Here is a 13,364-nt window from a genome sequence, read left to right on the forward strand (position 1 = left end):
ATATATTTATTTATTTATTTATTTTGATGAATTCCTTTCAAGTTCATATGAACTTATTTGAGCAATTCAACATGAGGAATTGCCTTAAATGTTGACATTCCTTCCTTGTTGATTATAATTGAATCATTTAGATTCAAGAAACTGAATCTATATGCCTTATTCTGCATAATCAAATGCACTTATTCTTGGTTTATATGTTTTGAAAACTTTACAATGGATCCATGTCCTCAAATCTTTCAAAAGCGTAGATTTCATTTCTTAGTTCATAAGAACAACCTTTTTTCTTTAAATTTGGAACTATATTTAATCATGACATAGTGTCATAAATTCCTTTATCTCATGACCTTATTTTAACCAAGAGTTTATCATTAACCTTTTTAGGTTAATCTTTTAGCAAGCATTATGCCACACAAAAATGGTGTGATTTTAGTAGACTCCACATTATTGGATCCATGTACCTTATTTTAACCAATGTTACTGCAATTGAATAATTCAAAAATAATTGCACATCAAGTCATGCATAAAACAATTATTGCTATTCTTAAGATTATCACTAATAAATGTTTTATAACATTTTCCTTCTATTTAATCTTAAGCACTTAATATGTATAATCGGTCTCATGATCTAAAAATAAAATATATATATTACATATTTAATTTAAATAATCATCCCACATATATTTTCATAATAATAGTTAAAAAGTCATCTACTATAAACCAAATTAGTTATGCATATTTTATTATTTCAAGCATTTTAATGATTATCCTTTAAGACAATCAATTCTTAATTTTTTTATTAATTATGAACAATTACTTAATCATAATACCATAAAATATATGCCTTATAAATTCAAGCATCATAATAATCATGCCAAAACTATTTGTCGAAACATCGTAGCACACAAGGTTTTAACCATATCCTTTTTATACATAGTGACATTCAAAGTATATTCCATTTCTAATTATATTTACATTTAAATAAAGCAAATTTTGTTTTTGTTAAAACATAATTTTGAAACCATCATTATAAAACATACTATGAATTATAAATTTATATTGCTTTAACTTAGGTTTCAATATGAAACAATTCTATGTTTGACACATTTTCTTCTTTATATATAATTGAAATGCATTATTTTTCTTGTTATAATTTTTTTAACATTAAAAGAGTTATATATATTATTATTGGGGAAAAACTACAACCATGTTATAAAACCTTTATTTCTATGAACTCCCATTTTGGCCAAGGAATCTACAAAATGATTCCCATTTTGACAATTCTGATTAAAATTTTTGAAATGAAAATCATTAATAATTAAATTTCAATAAAAACTATATATCCAAAATCTAATTTTTACCTAAATTTATTAAATTTAGAATACCTAAATTGTTCTTATCTACTCAAAAAAGAACAGAAAATACTATATTTTGTAGATTAACAAGAGTGAAACAAATAATTGGGTTTTTTTATACATAGATGAAGGGTGTAATGAGAGTGAAAATTGCTTGGTATTGGGAAGGAAAAAGCTAATCAATTTGTAGCATGGGTTTGAATTCATTGAAAGATTGTGGAAACATAATTTTTTATAAATTCATTAGATCCAACATAAATAAATCTGTTTAAATCCATTTAAAGAGGGAATGTACTAAGAGCCTAAGAATTCTTTGTTAGTAAATAAAAACAAAGACGCATAAGGTTAGATTATTTGTTACTTCACCTTGTATTTTTTATGATGTAATATAGCATGCTTACATGATTTAAGGCCATTTTGTCAAAGATTTATACGACTAAGCTTATTCGAATTTTGCTTTGGATCTTTGATTTATTCTTGTTACTTGTTTACCACGTCTTTGACTGGGAAGGGTTCGAAAGTTACGCACGTTTTAGATATGTTCTAAAATGTACTTTTAATTTGATTCGTCAAGAGACAAATTCTGCAATTCTTTTTTTTTTTTTTTTTTTTACAAATTTGTGGTCGATAGATCATTTAGTATCAAGTAAAAAACAAAAATATCGTATAGAATGCTTCAATTCCATCCTTCAAAATCGTCAGCTCAAACATCATGGTTTCGGTTCCAATAATTTATAAAACCCTGTAGCATGCTTTCCCCGTTTACTTAAATTTCCACACAAACCAACTTTTCTTCCCAAGTGCTAACTCGCGCCGCCATCAACACCACCACCACCATGGCACAACCTCATTTCCTCCTAATAACCTTCCCTGCACAAGGCCACTTAAACCCTACCCTCGAATTCGCCAAGCGTCTTATTCGTAGTGGTGCACATGTCACCTTCATCACCAGTCTATCCGCCCGCCGCCGTATGACCAAAGTCCCCAGCGCTCATGGCCTATCATTCTTAACCTTTTCGGATGGCTATGATGACGGATTCAAGCCCGGAGACAATTTCATGTTTGAATTCAAGCGTCGAGGCAAAGAAACCATCACTGACCTTATAGTAAGTAGTGACAATGAAGGCAAACCAATCACTTGCATTGTCTACTCTTTACTCATTCCTTGGGCTATGGACGTAGCGCGTGAACATCACATCCCATCTGCAATACTTTGGATTCAAGCTGCCACAGTTCTGGACATCTTCTACTATTACTTTAATGGATATGAGGAGACTATTAAGGGCCAAGCTGGTGACCTTCCCTTGGAGTGTTTAATAGACTTACCAGGGCTGCCACAACTTTCCAGCCGTGACCTTCCCTCATTTTTAAACCCTTCAAATGGTTACCCTTTGGCATTGTCATTGTTTAAAGAGCAATTGGAAGTACTTGCTGGAGAAACCAAAGCTAAAATCCTTGTTAATACCTTTGATGCTTTGGAACCCGAGGCACTAAAGGCTCTTGAAATGTTTAAGATGATTGGGATCGGACCCTTGATCCCATCTTCTTTTCTTGATGAAAAAGATCCATCAGATAGTTCCTTCAAAGCTGATCTTTTCCAGGGTTCAAAAGATTATGTCCAATGGCTAGACTCAAAACCAAAATCAACTGTTATTTATGTGTCATTTGGAACCATTGCTGTGTTATCGAAGCAGCAAGAGGAGGAAATCGCTCGAGCTTTAAAGGCTAGTGGCCGCCCATTTTTGTGGGTGATAAGAAATACTCAGAAACAAACTGGAGAGGAAGATCAGAAAGAAGAAGATTATAAGGAAGAATTAGAACAGTTTGGGATGATAGTTCCATGGTGTTCCCAAGTGGAAGTTTTGTCTCATCCATCGTTAGGGTGCTTCGTGACGCATTGTGGTTGGAACTCAACATTGGAGAGCTTGGTTGCGGGCATTCCGGTGGTGGCTTTCCCTCAATGGACCGATCAAGGGACGAATGCGAAGCTCATTGAAGATGTTTGGAGGACAGGGGTGAGAGTGACGGCCAACAAGGAAGGAATAGTGGAATATGATGAGATTAATAGATGTTTGGATTTAGTGATGGGAGATGGAAAGAGAGCGAATGAAGTTAGGAGGAACGTAGAAAAATGGAAAGATTTGGCAATGGAGGCTGCCAAGGAAGGTGGATCCTTGGACACGAACCTTAAGGCTTTCATGGCTGATGTTGCTCAAGGTTGCAAATAAAGTTCAACTTATGTTTCCATTAGACCCTGCTATATCTATATTTGTTTCATAAAAAATAATGAAATTTGTGTAATCGTTTTTGTTTTATATAAAAATTACATATCATAATTTATATTTACATTAAAACATAAAATATTTTTTATTTTATTAAATTCATATATAATATTATTAAAATTTTAAATCATGTCATTTTCGTATTTTTTTTATCATATTTATATAGTGTTATCGTGACGTATTTTAAATTATCATGTCTAGTTTTTATGTAGTAAAAAAATAAAGATTTTTATATGATACACAATTGTGCAATGTAATGTTACATATTGCGCATTATATTCATTAGTGAATCACACAATAATACTTCATTAAAAAATTAATTTTAAATACATTTAAATTTTTAAAAAGTAAATACACTTAATTTTAAAAATGTAGTTAAAATTAATTTTTTAATGTGGTGTTATTATTTGTTTTATTAATTATGTGTAACATTTTAACATTAACAATGTATCAAATATAAAATTTAGTAAAGAATTATACTAGTTAGTAGGCTAATACTAATAAATTTTGGTCTATAATAATTTACCAATTTAGTTTTGGATCCACAATATGTTTTCTTATTATTATTTTAATTCGAATAAAAAAACCATGCACTAATTATTTGAGACATCACACAATTGAAATAATAAAAAGATTTTTTTTAAAAAAATTAACTCGTTTTAGTTATAATACAAAAATAAAGTCCTCCCTCAATCATTTTGGCTTATTTCTTTTACATGACATGAAATTTATAAAATAATCTAACCATGTATAAAAGATCAATATTTCATTTATATTTGTCATAATGTATCCGTCCAAAAACTTGATTGTTAGACATAAACATTTTGAAAATAAAAAAAATAAGGAGTTGTCACCAAATTTTTTTTATTAAGTGTGATTGGTCACCTAAAAAGTTTATCTTTTTAATAAAAACAAAAAAAAAATTTAAGGTTTATCAAAAAGATATTTTGATCTTTGAAAACAAAGTCGGGTTTGAAAGTATAGTTACATATGAGAAAAGATTAGCACCCTTACAACGCCTGTTTAAAAATGGTACCAATTAATAATGCATTATCTATAATTTTTTAATAAGAATGATTTTAATTTGAAATTTAATAATACTTCCCTTGATCATTTTCTAAAAAAAATCAATTTTATTGAAAATTTTTATTTAGAAATATCGTAAAAATCTTTAGGTAAAAAAATACCTTAAAATCCTCCAATAATTAGGTAAAACTTTAAAAATAACTCTTTTTACCTAAAATTCACCACGACATTTCTTAAAAATGAAAATAACATTCTTTGCAAATGATAATTATTTATGACTCTTCAACATCTAGGCAGATTACCAAGAATTATTTTTCTTAAAATATTATTTTAGTTTTATTTCAAAATTTTACATTTTAAATAACACATTTTTTTAAAAAAATATTTTTATGTAAAAAAGCCAATAATATTACAATTAGCTAGCAAATAATAATTAAAAGGGCATAAACATATAGAATGAGTACACAATAATAAATAGATGTATATATGCTAATGGATGCCATGCATGATGATAAGATATAATTTTAAAATTGGGTCTTTAAATATAATAAAATCACCCATACTTTTCAATTTTTAGGTAGAGTTTAAATGTGACTATTTATATTTAAAATTTCATTTTTAATTTTTTACTCTTTTGTTTAATCTTATTATTATTGGATTTGGGAATTGTATGAAAAGCTTGATGAAATAACATTTCCTAAATAGCCCATCCCTTCGGAGGCATTTGAGAATAGATTATTTCATATGAGAATTTCATATGAATCCTAAGAATTTTGGGATGGTTTTGAGTGTGGGTATAGGCTATGCTTTTTAAGGTTTGAATAGTTTTAGGGTCTAGATAATTTGGAATTGTGGATTGGTTTTAGGATTTGGATTATACTTAGGGTATTGGTGAGTTTTTAGGATTTAGGGTCTTATTTTAAGGTTTTAGGATTTTAAGGTTTAGGGTTTTAAGATTTAAGGGTTTGTAGTTTCAAGGTTTAAGGTTTTAGGATTTAAGGTTTTAGAGTTTCAATGTTATGGTTTTCAGATTTAAGGTTTTAGAGTTTAGGGTTTTTTTTTATATATATATATTTTGTTGAGAAAAATAAAAATTATTGATAACCTAAACTTTTTTAATCATCCCTAACATCTATACACACTTTCAAAATAAATTCAATTTTCACAATTTCCTGTTTTCCTTAACAGTTTTATATTAATGCAACATGAAGCAAATAATTATGCAAATGCAAACTAAAAATTGAAACAACCAATTTAATCCATCTTATGCATATCTAATCCTATATTATGTGCTTTCATTTTTTTTCAAAATAAAAATTAAAAATTAAAAATGAAATCAACTTTATTTATTATTTATCTCGAAAGGAAAATTTTCCTTTTTTTTTCTTTTTTTAATTAATTTTTAATTCTTTAATTTTTCAATATCTACGCGAAACTAAATTTTTAAAAACATGATTTGGATTCCCTCTAACATCTAGGTAATGTTTCCAATTTTTTTTTTAGGAGATAATACCTTAATTTTTATTCCAAATAATAATTATTTCATTGAAAAAAAATTATATATAAAAATATAACATTAACACAACCATCCACAATCTTTAATTCTTTGAAGTATACATTTCTTCACCACACACATACATGTGTGTGTGTATATATATATATATACATGCATGTATAAAAGAAGGATAAACAAGCAAAACATGTAATAAAAAACTCAAACAAAAAAGATTATACCTAATAGATCTAAATGCCAAGTCCCAAGATCAATTATCCACTAAGGCAAAGAACTAAAGCTTCATGGCCTAAAAAAAGATCTAGGTTGGGTCATATGGGCAACTGGGTTGGTCTAGCAGTAATTGAGTCAAGTTGACCTGATTTTTTTTTTTAAATCCTAACTACAAAATCTTATTTTTTAAAAAGTTATTTCCTATACCTTTGTTAAAAATATATATATTTTTTCTTCTCCTTACAAACTAAACCTTACCCTTAAAAAAGAGTAGCTCAGATTCTAACATCTTTATGCCACTATCATCGTTTGTCGTATTTTGCCATCAACTAGCATCATTTGGCTTTTAGAAAGTAGCTCCGAGCTTTTTTTTAACCCTCATTTTCACATTCTAGCCTCAGTTTCACCAAAATATCATCAGATTCTCCTAAATATAAACCTAAAGTTGGTAGTTCCAACCACAAAAACAACTGTCTCCTACCTTTCATTAGCTTCGATATTCCATAGTGCCCTTCCTCCTTCTTTGGCCTTTTTTATCCTCAAATTTTAAGACCCAAAACTATGTAGAAGCTATGAAACCCTAAATACCCTTCCACTATCACCTTCTATTTCGTCATTTTTAGTGGCTTTTTCTTCTTTCTTTCTTCAAGATTTGAAGCCTTAAATTCTTATGAACATAGCATCAATCGAAACTCTATCATCTTTTCTTCTAACCTTTTTTTTTGTTGCTACGTTCCTCACAATTTGTAAAGACTGTGATAATTTTTATTTTTTTATGTGATCTTTGGAACAAAGGTTGAAAGGGATTTTTTGATTTTTTTTTCAAGGATGGCTTAGTGGTGAGATTTAGGCTAATGTTGGTGGATTTTGGTTTTTTTTTTTTTTTTTGTGATGGGTTGGACAACTCACGGTGGTGGTCTGAGGTTGATATGGGTAAGATGTGGGCTATTGAAAGCCATGGGTCACAGTTTGGGTATTGATTTTCTGGTTTTTTCAATCTAGCAATACGGAAGTGAGCTTTTATGATGGTCGAATGGTTTCATGTTTTTTGTAAAGGTAGTGTTATGAAAATTAGGTAGAAGTAGACTAGGTCTTTTTTTTTTGGTGAAAGTGATGGTGGGTTCATTTAGCTGTTGGGTTTTTTTCTTTTTGCTCTCCCCTTTATATTCTAATCCCTTTTTTTTTTAATCCAAAAACACCTAGTAAAAGCTTGTTGTAAAATTTTTCCTCAAAAGTAAATTGGAGGCTTTGGCTTCTTCCTGCAAGTGGCAATGATTGGCTTCATGCTTAATTTTTTAGGACATTAAAATGTTGAACAATTCGTATAAATGGGTCAAAGGGTAAAAATGAAAAAAATTGGAAATGGTGTATGTAATTGAGAGCAGGGAAAGCTGGCTGCCATGGCAGACTAGTTTCAGACTTTTTTCTTTTTTTTTTTTAATTTATCAATTAATAAAAATAATTAAATTAAAAAATAAATAAATAAATTTGGACCTTAAAATCAAATGTTGAATTTTCAAATTTTGTGCTTTAAATTCAATCTTGGGTTTTTAAACCCATATGGCCTAATTTCAAATTGATCAAAATTAAATTGGACTGGGCTTTGGCCCATACAAAAATGATCCAAAAACAAATAATCCAGACCAAAATCTAAATAAATCCAATTAAAACACTTAAACTAGTTTAAATTGAAATGTTCAAATCATGCATGAAAATCAAACAATCTCAAATTGACCCAAATAAAATTAGGTGTTTACAATTATCCCTCTTTGCATATTATTAAGAATCAGAATTAAGGTAAAGACATAGACAATAATTTTGTCTGAAGCCAACTCGAGGTTTCTTGAAAAAGTTTTTTTTTTTAGTGTTTTAGTATTTTTTTTATATTTTTTTGTGTCAATTTTAGAAATGCTTCTCTAGATACAGGCTCCACAACTTTAAAATTAAAATGTTCTATCCAAAAAATTACAAATCTTACCCAAAAGACTTAGATATAACACCTGTAGGTCTTACAAATCTCAACACCTATAAATGGTCTTCTAAAAAGAGGTCTTAAAACTTTAAAATTTAAACATTTTACCCGGAGGACTTATGGATCATTTTCTGAAAATTTTGCCTGTTAAGAAAAATGAAACATTTAAAATTTTAAAACTTCTTAAATTTCGGGTATCACCACTGAAGAGAACTTAGATATCACTACTAAGTGAATATGCAAATGATAATCAAACATGATTACTTGGATATCACCACTGAGAAAACTTTAATGATATGCAAACATGAATACTCAAATCTCACCACCGAGTAAAGATGCAAATTATTTCGAATATCACCATCGAAGGGAATTCTGATATCACCATCAAGTAATTTAAAAAAAAAAAAAAAACTTAGTCACAATATTTTTCTTAACTGATGCCAATTTTATTGGGTTTAAAATCTAGGTACTAACTAAATTAGGTTAAATCTTATCGGTGCTAGCTAATTTAAGCTTAAAGTATTAGCTAAATCTGTGCTTAGGTGCTAGCTAATCTGGGTTATCGGTGCCAACTGATATGGATTTAAAATGCTAGCTAAATTGGATTTAAAGTTTGGGTGCCAGCTAATTTGAGCTTGGGTGCCAGCTAGTCTGGGCTTTGGTGTCAGCTAGTCTGAGCTTGAGTGTTAGTTAATTTGGGCTTAAAGCTTGAGAGCCAGTTAATTTGAGCTTAAATCTTATCGGTGTCAACTAATCTGGGTTTAAAGTACCAACTAAACTTAAGTTAAATTTTGAGTGCTAACTACTCTAAGCTTGAACGCCAGCTAATTTAGTTTTAAAGTGTCAGCTGATTTAGGCTTAAAGTGCTAAACTAGGCTAAAAATTTGAGTGCCAGTTAATCCGGGCTTGAATGTCAGTTAATCTGAGTTTAAAATGTTAACTAAATCTGGACTTGGATGATAATTATTTTGGGCTTAAGGTGTCAGCTAATCTAGGCTTAAATTTTATCTTATATCATATCTTATCTTTTTCATTCATTTTTAACAATATTTTTTGTTTTTACATATTCTTTTTCAGCTCTTCAAACTCTTTCATTATTTTTGTCTCTCATTAAACTATTTCTCTTTTTCTTATTTTTCTCCCTTTTTACTCAAAATAGACTTCCTTTTATCTTTTTTGCTTTTTTTTTTTTTACTATTTCTCTTTTGTTCTTTTCTTTTAGACTTTTTTTCTCTTTTTTTTTTCTTAGCTAACTTTTTCCTCGATAATTTTTTTTTTACTTTTATTTTTTTCACAACTAAAAAAAAAAAAAAACCACCACATTGCTTTTTTTTTTTTCTCACTATTTGCAAATTTGACAAATGCAATTATGAAGCAAATGTTTGATCCCAAAATAAATGGTAAAAATGTAAATATTTCTATACCAATACAAATGATCAAAGATGCAAAATTCTTTTCTTGTGATTAAGATGTAAATATCTTTTTCATAATGCAAATGTACCTAACAAAAATGCTTAACAAAGATGTAAATGCAAAACTTATTCCAATTATTAGGATGCTAATGTTGTTTTCATGCAGATGCCCCTACAATGATACAAATACAAATTTATTTTACATGGTGCAACCATACCCAATAAGACACAATTAAAAAATCTTCTAGCAAACTTTGTTTTCATAATGCAAAAGCCTCTTACAAATGCAAATGCCAATATTCATGCATGTTACTGATACCCAAAAAATACAAAACGCAAAGTTGCAAATTCAATTGTTTTTTCAATAATGTGACTGTTGCCTACAATTATAAAATTTCATTTCAAAAATGCTAATGTAAATATAAAAACTTTCATGATGTATATGCCCCCAACATGGATGCAAACACTAATGTGTAATAATGGTGATGCAGATGTGTGTCAAAAGATGCAAATGCTAAAAATATCCTTTTTCAAAATTGTTCCTTCCTAATTTTGTTCATTCCATATTACTTATCAAATCAAGTCTTCTAACTTCTTTCTAAAAAGATTCCAACTTACCCTTTTCCTATCTCTTCACTTGTTTTCATCTTATTTTTTCGCCAATTTCTGTTTTTTTTTCTTTTGAAACAGGCTCTTTTGATTTTTTTTTCTTTTATTTCTCAACATGTTTTTTTTTTATTTTATTTTCATTTTAAACATATAATATGCAACATGCATTATGGATTCGTTTGCAAACCCAAGAAGACAAAATACTATGTTTCTCTTAAAAATCTTTTTCATTTAACTTTTGCTTTTTCTTAATTCTTTAATCAAAACATTTTTCTTTCTTAAATCTAAATCAATTTAAAGGTTTTCACAATCTTTTTTTTTTTTTACACCTAAACATGATTTTTTTTTTCACAAAAATACACAATTGGTTATTCAAAATTTTTTAAAATGATCAACAAATTGCTCCACAAAATAAAATTTTCATAGTCACAAATAATAAATTATCCAAACAAATGTGACTTTAGAGTCTTTTGAAAATTGGTGTTTCCTATTAAAAATGAAAAAGAAGACAATGAATTGAACGGCTTATGGTTTTTTTGCTCTGATGATGGAGAAGCGAAGTTTGATGATGGCCGGATGGTCTTGAATTTTTTGTGAAGGCAATGTTATGTAAATTAGACAGAGGTGTACTAGATCTTTTTTTTCTGGTGGAAGTGATGGTGGTTTCATTTGGTTGTTGGATTTTTTTTTTTTGTGATCTCTTCCTTCTGTTCGAATCTCTTTTTTTATCTGAAAACATCCGGCAAAAGCTTGGTGTAAAGTTTATTTTTCCTCATAAGTAAATTGGAGGATTTGGCTTCTTCTTGCAAATTTTCAAAATTTGGGCTTTAAATTCAATATTGGGCTTTTAAGCCCATATGACTTAATTTTAAATTGATCAAAATTCAATTGGACTAGGCTTTGACCAATACAAAAATGATTCGAAAATGAATAATCCAGACCAAAATATGAATGAGTTGAATTAGAACACTTAAACTAATTTAAATCGAAATGTTCAAATCATGTATGAAAATCAAACAAATTTGAATTAACCCGAATAAAATTAAATATTTACAATATTCTCTTTTAAGCTAATTTACTTTAAATTTTTAAATTTAATTTGAATTAAATAATTCATTGCCATGATCCAATATTTATATTTGAATTTACTGTACCAAATTTGCATATTTAAAATCTAAAATTGATTCGATTTCTTTAATTTTTTACTAAACTTATTAAAAAAAGGGTAATATTATTTCAAAAAATTTGCATTCAATCAAAAATTGAAAAAGAATGATTATTCATACGAATAATTATGGCAATAAATTGTTAAGTACAACATAAATTTTGTGTGAGTTTTACATGTCAAACTCTTTTTTTTTTTTTAATAAAAAGATATGCATTAACTATTAAATTAAAAATTTAAATGTTGTCTTATTTTACGTATTTTGAAATTTTTTTCTTTGATGAATTATATTTATAAAAAAAATTTACAATCACATCCAAGCAATTATATATATATATATCAAGAAAATAATCAACAAATAAAATAAATTAGTATGTAATTAAACAAAATTCGGGAACATGAACTTAGGGTTTTGAAAGTTACTTTAAATAGGGTTGGTAACAAGTCGGGTCAAGATGAGTTTTTGTTCGTCTTGAATGCGACCCGACTTCATAATCATCAAACCTGAAATTGACTCGAAATTTTTTTTATTTTTTATATCCGAACTCAACCCGATCCGAAATTAATAAAATATTATTTTTAAAAATATAATTATATAATTATATATAAATTAAAAAAATAATTTTTAATATAATATCGGGTCAGGTCGAGTTTGCCTAAAAATCAAATCTAATCCAAAACTAGATTTAAAAAAATTGACCCTACGAGATCAAGTCGAATTAGAACCCGCTGGACTTGAATTGGGTTGTCAACCTTAACTTTAAATGTGAAACATGATTATATAACTTGACCAAGTTATGAGCACAGAAAAAGTATGTTAAAAGCCTGAAATTCTCCATTATTCATTATGGCAATGCAAGAAACAAGTAGTAGTAATCAAAAGAAGTATTCATATGATGACAAGTGGGCCTGATTTTCTTTTAAATAGGATTATGGGTTTTTGTAAGAGATTGATTTCTTTTAATTTAGAGATGATCATTTTTTAATTATAATTTAATAATAAAAAAGTTATAAATATTAAATTTTAAATTTAAATTTAAAATCATACTTTAAGAATAATTTATAAATCAATAGAATGAAACTCTAAATTAAAAACAAATCAATTTGAATAGATGAAAATCTTGAATATATTATTTCATTCATATCCATAAAGTCAAATAAATATTAATGTATCAATTAAAAGGAAAAATAAAAAAGAAATTCCAAAATCTTAAATTTTTAAGTGTAAGTCTTACTTTATTTAAATTTAATTATTTAATTATATTAATTAATTATTCAATTGATTATATTAATATAATAAAAATAAAACTTAAAAAAAAAAAAACAATAATGAAACGCGCTCACCCATGGAAACAAGAATTCACGAAAGGAAAATTTAGACAGGAGAAAGAAAAAGTTTCCAAGGTAGGCAAAAACTGCGGTGCAGTGTAGGTTGTTTGCTTTATTATTTTTTATATATAAATATTATTAGCTAAGCAACAGCTGTCCTTCTGGTTGGACCGCACCGCCTATTCCCTACTTAGCACCATCATTATTGCCAAGTTATATTGGTTTTGGGAGGGGAATTCGAACCCATTTTTGAACAATTATGTATTAAAAATTAAATTATTATTATTATTACTCAATTTATATATTAATAAATTTTTTTATGATTTAAATTTTATTTTTTATTCATATTTAATTATTTATTATTTATTATTTAAAAAAAATAAAAAAATATTTGTTAAAATTATAATTATTTTAATTAGAATATCTTGTAAATTTTAAAGTAAATTTATATTAAATTTACATATTGTTCATTAAAAAAATTATTGATAATA

General features: G+C 27.6%; 1 protein-coding gene across 1 annotated transcript; it reads left to right on the top strand.

The window, feature by feature from the left end:
* Positions 1-1,975: 1,975 nt before the first annotated feature.
* On the top strand, positions 1,976-3,764 carry LOC149511000 (phloretin 4'-O-glucosyltransferase-like). The gene has a single exon (XM_089756666.1). The coding sequence runs from the start codon at positions 2,189-2,191 to the stop codon at positions 3,578-3,580; it is 1,392 nt and encodes a 463-aa protein (XP_089612792.1). The 5' UTR covers positions 1,976-2,188; the 3' UTR covers positions 3,581-3,764.
* Positions 3,765-13,364: the final 9,600 nt, after the last annotated feature.

This window comes from Durio zibethinus, chromosome 27 (assembly GCF_047325235.1).
Source record: "Durio zibethinus cultivar Kanyao isolate XHJ-2024 chromosome 27, ASM4732523v1, whole genome shotgun sequence".
Taxonomy (NCBI): Eukaryota; Viridiplantae; Streptophyta; class Magnoliopsida; order Malvales; family Malvaceae; genus Durio; species Durio zibethinus.